The sequence below is a fragment of the Sander lucioperca genome, chromosome 2 (assembly GCF_008315115.2).
Source record: "Sander lucioperca isolate FBNREF2018 chromosome 2, SLUC_FBN_1.2, whole genome shotgun sequence".
Lineage (NCBI taxonomy): Eukaryota > Metazoa > Chordata > Actinopteri > Perciformes > Percidae > Sander > Sander lucioperca.
In genome coordinates, this window is record NC_050174.1 from 32,968,812 (window position 1) to 32,976,311 (window position 7,500).

Here is a 7,500-nt window from a genome sequence, read left to right on the forward strand (position 1 = left end):
GTATATATGGAGTCAGGTACACGCTCTGTCTCCTCCTGGTATACTAACGCAGTATAGAAGTATATATGGAGTCAGGTACACGCTCTGTCTCCTCCTGGTATACTAACGCAGTATAGAAGTATATATGGAGTCAGGTACACGCTCTGTCTCCTTCTGGTATACTAACGCAGTATAGAAGTATATATGGAGTCAGGTACACGCTCTGTCTCCTCCTGGTATCTGCTAACGCAGTATAACAGGATTTATAACTTTCTCTTTTCTTTTTCTCTCATTTTAACAAACTTCACATCTTTTTCATATTAAACTTGTTATTCACAAATTTACCATTCACATTGCAACAGAAAAGGATCATATTTTTAACCACTGAAATAACATAGGATATTCTATGAACTTACAAATCTGTTTTTAAGTCACAGAGTACTGAATATTACCATTATTGTTGTAACCTAATGTCTTCTATGACATTCTAGCTGTAGTTAAGCATATTAACTTGCTTCTCCTTTCACATCAGCTACATACCGGAGCTAGGAAAAGTCAGCCAGTGTACAGAAATTACAAGTTTCTAACCCAACTCAAACACACATTTTCTACCTCAAACTTTCTCAGATAATGTTCCAAATGGTTTTATAGTGCTTCCAAACATATTTTGGTGTAGTAACACACACGTACTAACCTGTTTTGATTCAGGAAAAGAAGAGACAGGGTAGTTTAGTTGCATTCGTTCAGCAGGCTGTCCTCTGTCTGAGGGACGGAAGCCGCGGCCGTTATTACAACTAACGCTCACCTAACGATACTCCCCCTTGTGGCGTAAGTGCATAATTACACTTGTAAAAGTATAAACTGAAAATACATTTAACCTGGTGTCTTTCACAGAAAAATACATATAATAAGATTTCAAACATAACAATTGTGACCGTACATTTGTGGGTGTCACAGAAACGGTCGCTGGTCTGTTGGCCAGAATACCTGAGTGAGACTCGCCGTCGGAAATAATGGAGCAGCAGCGTAACGTTTTAACGGCTTTTCTGTTCATTCTGTTCATTCTGTAAATGCTCTGTTTTTTGGTTCTCTTCCTGGGTTTGGGTCGGATCTTGTTCTCACCGAGCTCTAGTTCACGTGAACCTGGTGGATTTTTAGCTTTTTTAGCGGACCAGAGTTCCTAACTGGCGTGTTTGTGTGTTCCCGCTCAGGTTCCTGGGAACGTCGGGCCAGAACGTGTGTGACATCCAGAAGTACAGCAGCATGGAGGATCACCTGGAGATCCTGGAGGAGACGCTACGGCTCAGACACCTCGCCCCGACGGCGCCCGACACGCTGGGTCAGTCGCTCCGTTACCGCCGTTACCCGCCTGGGTGTAAACACGAACGCCTTCCGCTACGTGGGGGTTCAACCCTCGAGGCCACGGCACCTTTTAGTTTTTTCTGGGTCATAATTTAAAATGAAAACTTTTTTTTTCAATATTTTGTTGTTCTTTTTCTGAGACACACACAGAGACACACACACACACACAGAGACACACACGTACACACGTACACACACACACACACACACACACACACACACGTACACACACACACACTGGATCCTCATGATGAAAAGTAAATGAAAGAATTCTGATAGTCAAAATAAATAGACGTTGCATAAAGCTCCCGTCCAGTATTTTGAGTAATTTCGGACCTCCTGATTGGCTGTTTTAAGTGAAATATATTGTAAATAAGAAGTTGAATATTTTGAGAGTATTTTTGTCTCCCGACCAACAGTAGCGCTGTCTCTGGCCGTAGTGAGACGTGTTGCTGCAGAGTCAGACATGCAGCTTGTGGCTATAACATAGATTATTATTAGGGCCGGGACTTTAACGCGTTAATTAAGATTAATTAATTACGGGACTTTAACGCGTTTTAGTTACGCAAAAAATAAATAACATAATTTTAACCACACTTATTTTTGCACCGCAGAACGTTTTTCAATGAATGAGTTTCGACGGACCGATTATACTGGAGCACCAACTAGCGTTCTTGACCTCCGACAACAACAAACCACAGTGAACATGAACGAAGAAGCTGACGAGACCGCCCTGCTCGGCCCCGTGGATGGGAAATTTTGTTTTAAAAAACGAAAGGATGGAAGCGTCGACAAGAGCATGGTTGTGTGCAAGCTATGCAACAAGGAATCACCGCAGCACATCGAGCCTCAAATATCACCTCAACGCAAAACACACAGGAGTTAGCGTGGACGTTAGCCCGACCGATGCAATTAAAATGCGATTAATTTCGATTAATTAATTACAAAGCCTCTAATTAATTAGATTAATTTTTTTAATCGAGTCCCGGCCCTAATTATTATATATAAATCTAATAATATATATTAACTCTGTGTCTGCGTTTTGGTTTCAGGTTGTTACCCGTTCTACCAGAAAGACCCGTTCATCCTGGAGGAGTGTCCCCACGTCTACTTCAGCGGCAACGCTCCCGAATTTGGATCCAAACTCATCACAGGTCAGCAGCTGGTTGGCTCCAAACGCACAAAATATATATGTATAAAAAAATTATTTCAGCTTCATTATTAGGGGTCCAAGCCGAGGTCACTGTTCCGTATATAAAAGTGCTTCTGGAGCCCAACCTTCTGGAGCCCAACCTTCTGGAGCCCAACCTTCTGGAGCCCAACCTTCTGGAGCCTAACCTTCTGGAGCCTAACCTTCTGGAGCCCAACCTTCTGGAGCCCAACCTTCTGGAGCCCAACCTTCTGGAGCCCAACCTTCTGGAGCCCAACCTTCTGGAGCCCAACCTTCTGGAGCCCAACCTTCTGGAGCCCAACCTTCTGGAGCCCAACCTTCTGGAGCCCAACCTTCTGGAGCCTAACCTTCTGGAGCCCAACCTTCTGGAGCCTAACCTTCTGGAGCCCAACCTTCTGGAGCCTAACCTTCTGAAACGCGTAACTTGGAAAGGAACAAATCCACGTATCCACCAGCAGGTGGCGCTGTAATCCAAATATTAATGGGCGGAAACTTTTTCGTACTCCTTCTAGGCCGTGATTCCGATCTGCACCGAAAATCTTTGCTAGTTTAAGACCGACGCAGTTGTCAGTTTCCCGTCCAGCGCCCACGTCGTTTAAATAACAAATGTACCTAACCCCATCTGTGGCCCATGGCTGGTCTTACAGGGAGGTGTGTTCAGGTGCATTCTGGGCGTGCTGGTCTTACAGGGAGGTGTGTTCAGGTGCATTCTGGGCGTGCTGGTCTTACATTAAGGTGTGTTCAGGTGCATTCTGGGCGTGCTGGTCTTACAGGGAGGTGCGTTCAGGTGCATTCTGGGCGTATTGCTATCTAGACCGGTAAAATAGGGCCCTGAATGTCTCCCGAGAGTTAATGAATTTTGACAGTCAAAAAAATGCTCAAGTTATAGCGGAACAACTTGCTGTAGGTCGCAGTCTGTTGCGTATCTTAGCAACAGTTATTCCGACTCACACGTTGCTGGTCGTTGTCCTCTGAGACTATTTTCTACGTGTCCGGACTGAATACTTCTTCTGTGGTCTTCCTGCAGGTGCGGACGGACAGGAAGTGCTTCTGGTTTGTGTCCCAGACTTCAGCAGCTGCCAGACGGCGTGCCTGGTCAACCTGCGCACGCTGACCTGCGAGCCGCTCGCCTTCTCGGCGTTCTCCGCCCACGAAGAAGACGAGAGCGAGATGAACGTCAGCCACTGACGGGCCAAATACTCCCACTCAACAGACGCCGTCGAGACACGTGTCGTCCTTGACAACTAGCTACGGCAACACATCTTGGACAAAGTGCAAAAACACAAGACTTTCACCCAGGAAAAACATGTGAGAGACAGACAGACAGACAGACAGAGAGAGTGAGAGACAGACAGACAGCCAGACAGAGAGACAGACAGACAGCCAGAGAGCGAGAGAGAGAGAGAGAGAGAGAGAGAGAGACAGACAGCCAGACAGAGAGAGTGAGAGACAGACAGAGAGAGAGAGAGAGAGACAGACAGACATATCTCTATGATTATATATTTTTTTGTGTTCACAAAGGTGCTGAGACAAAGAGACACGTTTTGTGTATCAACGCGCCTTTATTTTGAAAAATAACTCTACTCCAGCTGTCTGACTCGTACCAACTGTTCACACTGTCGAAAATAACAAAGAGAATGTGACAGGACTTCTAAAATGTGCTTCCACAATAAAAAGCAAAAAAAGACGAAGATGTGAACTGTCATAATTAAGGGTTACTTTCTGTAAAGTAATGGATACACTCGGATATTTACACGGAAGAACAACATGGCAGCAACTACGTTTACATGCACATCATGTTCCTGTTTTATTCTGAAAAACACCATCTTCCTCCAAAGCTGTTTACACGGCTAATGTGTGAATATTCCTCTAATATTGTAATATTTTTCCAAAATGTTCCAGCGGTGGAGGACTAGTATATGTTTCAGTCCTTCCAGCAGCTTCTAGAAAAGGTCGGAAAAAAGCCAGAAATACGGCGGGAAAAAAGTGAAGACTGTCTTTTAAAAAAAAAAAGTTGAAAAAATTGCCAAAATGACCCAAAAAAAAAAATTGAAAAGGCCAATTTTTTTGGAATAAAGACAAAAACAAAGAAACACTTTAAAAAATGACAAGAACTTCGAAAAACAGTACCAAAAAAAACGTCCAAAAAGCAAGAACATTTTCAGAAAAAAAGACCAAAATGTGACGAAACTTCCACACAAAAAATTACGGAAAAAAACCAAAACTTTTTTTTTTTTACATGAAAACATCTAAATAAACTAGATAAATTAGGAAAAAAACTTCGACAAAGTGACAAAAACGTTTTTAAAAAAAGCTAGAAAAATTTAGAAAAAATGACAAACTTTTAAAAAAGTATGAACATTTTTGAAAAAGCAACTAGAAATTCTATTAAAGGTCAAAGACGATATTCCTCTAGCGTCTTTTTGGGGCGTCTCTCTTTCAGTCCTTCAACCAGCTTCTAGAAAAGGTCGAAAAAAGCGAGAAAAACGTTGAAAAAAGTGACGAGAATGTCAAATATCAAAAATTGCCAAACGACAACAAAAAAGCTATTTTTTTGGAAGCTTGAAGCACTTTTGAAAAAGCGAGAAACACTGAAAACAGTACCAAAGACATCCCCAAAAAATGTGCCAAAATGAAAAAAATAAAATAAAATAGGCACATTTTTTTGGAATAAAGACAAAAACTTTAAAAAAAAAAAAAAATGAAGAAGCTTGAAACAATTTATAAAAAAAAAAAAAGACAAGAACTTCGAAAAAAGTGAGAGAAAAACGCTGAAAACCGTACCAAAAACCTCCCAAAAAAAGCAAGAAAAATTTCCGAAAAAAAAAAAAAAAAAGAGACAAAAATTTCGGGAAATGTGACAAAACTTCCACACAAAAAATTGAAAAAAAAGAACTTTTAGAAAAGCGTGAACATTTTTTTGAAAAAACAACTTTGACCTAGTTGCAGCTGACCTTTCGAAAATGCAACCAATGAGATAACGGCATAGGCGGCTTAAAGGAGACGTATTGCATCGATAACGCACGCCAAAGATACCGGACCAAGGGTCGCTTTCTGACGCGAGAATGTGTTGAACATCATCATATTAAAAATAACAATAGAGCTCAACAGTCCCGCCCACAGCGGGTTCCAGTAGTAAGAATATAATGCAATTTCTCCATTGACAGTTGCAGTATAAGCCATAAAATGGTAACCGTCGATGGTAGACTTAAAACCAGCTACGACATGACTCAGCGATTGTATATGCTCATATAGACGCCAAAAGTTCATGGGGCACCAACCTTGTTCTGACATAAATGTCTTTTATTCGCGATGTCTTGATAAGTACTTCATTACCCACAATCCCACAGTGATGCCTCCGATTGGTGGAACTCATGCTGGTGAGGAGGGGGGGGTGTCAGTACCCGATCTCTGCTGCCTGCACGATCCGTCACGACGATTTACGACACTGCACGAATCACAATCTGTTCCACGCTTCTGACGTTAGCCTCCACCGGGAAGCTAACGTCAGTTTAGCTAACAGCTAATTCGGCTAACCGCTAGCTGACAGCTTGATTCAGCCTAAAATAACGTTAACTCAAACTTAACACTGGGTAAAGCCGTCTACAGCTGACGTAACAGACGTTATATATGTTAACGGTTATTTTCAGGTTTTATTTTGAGTCTTTTAAAGTTATTACACGCTGTCTCAGCTAGCGGTTAGCCGAATTAGCTGTTAGCTAAACTAACGTTAGCTTCCTTTGTTCAGTGGTGCATGGTGGTTTATGGGATGAGTAGTTCCTTCGCTCGATAATTAAACTATGTACACAGTCTTGTACCTTTGACTTTTTTTTGGATTTTCTGTTCGTTTTTTCAGTCGAAATTATATGTTGTATGCTTATGAGTCACGTCACATCTGGTTAGCGTAAGGCAGTCCCTTCAGAAAAACGCGATTATGCGATCGCATAATTCAACGCATAATCAGCCAAAGTGCATATTTATGCGGGGGCCCGCATTTTTTAAAAATACGCCGCACTTTCGTCACATAAATTGCCGATTTCCGCGCAAAATATGCGGGGCTTGCATGATTTCATAATCCCCGCATTTTCGTTGCAAAAAAGTCCCATATATCTTAGCAGAAAGTTGAAAAATGTTGCGTTTACTTCACACAAGAGCAGCCGTTTTCCCCTGTTGCCATGGGAACGTTATGAAGTGACGTAATTACGCGACGTGAACATCATCGAAAAGCTGCAAACCCCGCGATGAAGCCACGATGGAACCCGCAGTTTTTGCAAGTTATAAAATTGCATAAATATCCTGCATATTCCATCGCATTTTTTAAGAAAACGTGGCGCATAATCAAGGATTTTTGCCCGCAACAATCACAATAAAACTTCTTGAAGGACTGGTAAGACATGGTCTAAAACTCTTTATATACGTATATATAAATTTACTTCTGGAACCCGAGGTCTCTGGGAGGAGGGGCGGGACTGTTGAGCTCTACAGTAGAACATTAATGTGCAGGTAAACATAGTTGGTGTGTGTAGGAGGAAGGCTGCATGTTTACTGAGAGAGACTAAAAGTCATCGATCTTGTACTCGTAGTCATAAATCGGGATGGAGTCCGTGAAGCCGCCCGGCGTTGAGGACTGTCCCTCATCGATGGGCCACGAGTCGTACCAGGAAGTGGTCGTCTCTGGCGTTGTGGGGATTGTGGTGATTGTGGTGATTGTGGTGGTGGTGGTGGTAGTCGGCGGTAACATAGTCGTCGTCATCGCTCTTAACCGCAGTAATCTCAGCTGGCGGAGGCGACGGAGACGAGCTATCCTGAGCCGCCTCTGCCGCTCGGCGCTGACTGGTGAACTCGGTGAAAAGTTGTTGTTGTTGCCGTTGAGCACACGCCTGTTTTCGTTAGCGACCGCGGGGCTCTGTGCTCGGTTGTTGCCGTAGCTGAGTCGAATCGGCCGGCTGCCATGGAGAGCCATAATCTGCAGAGAAAGAGAAATCAAG

At 42.9% G+C, this 7,500-nt stretch overlaps 3 protein-coding genes across 5 annotated transcripts in view; 1 reads left to right on the forward strand and 2 right to left on the reverse strand.

The window, feature by feature from the left end:
- The window catches only part of LOC116057273 (alpha-1-antitrypsin homolog), a 213,736-nt gene that overhangs the window by 23,723 nt on the left and 182,513 nt on the right, over nt 1-7,500 (reverse strand). The window lies entirely within an intron of this gene.
- The window catches only part of pold2 (polymerase (DNA directed), delta 2, regulatory subunit), a 32,424-nt gene that overhangs the window by 6,684 nt on the left and 18,240 nt on the right, over nt 1-7,500 (forward strand). The window contains exons 9-11 of one of the 2 annotated variants that reach the window (XM_031309641.2): nt 1,191-1,318; nt 2,394-2,495; nt 3,540-3,720. In XM_031309641.2, the coding sequence (XP_031165501.1) occupies nt 1,191-1,318; nt 2,394-2,495; nt 3,540-3,700 (391 nt within the window). In that variant the 3' untranslated portion in view covers nt 3,701-3,720. Of the gene's footprint in view, nt 1-1,190; nt 1,319-2,393; nt 2,496-3,539; nt 3,818-7,500 lie in introns of those variants that run through there. The other variant, XM_031309642.2, reaches the window with a different exon arrangement.
- Nucleotides 6,923-7,500, reverse strand: part of si:ch1073-459j12.1 (inactive carboxypeptidase-like protein X2) — a 50,018-nt gene continuing 49,440 nt past the window's right edge. Inside the window, exon 23 of one of the 2 annotated variants that reach the window (XM_035999001.1) lies at nt 6,923-7,478. In XM_035999001.1, the coding sequence (XP_035854894.1) occupies nt 7,068-7,478 (411 nt within the window). In that variant the 3' untranslated portion in view covers nt 6,923-7,067. The remainder of the gene's footprint in view (nt 7,479-7,500) is intronic. The other variant, XM_035999002.1, reaches the window with a different exon arrangement.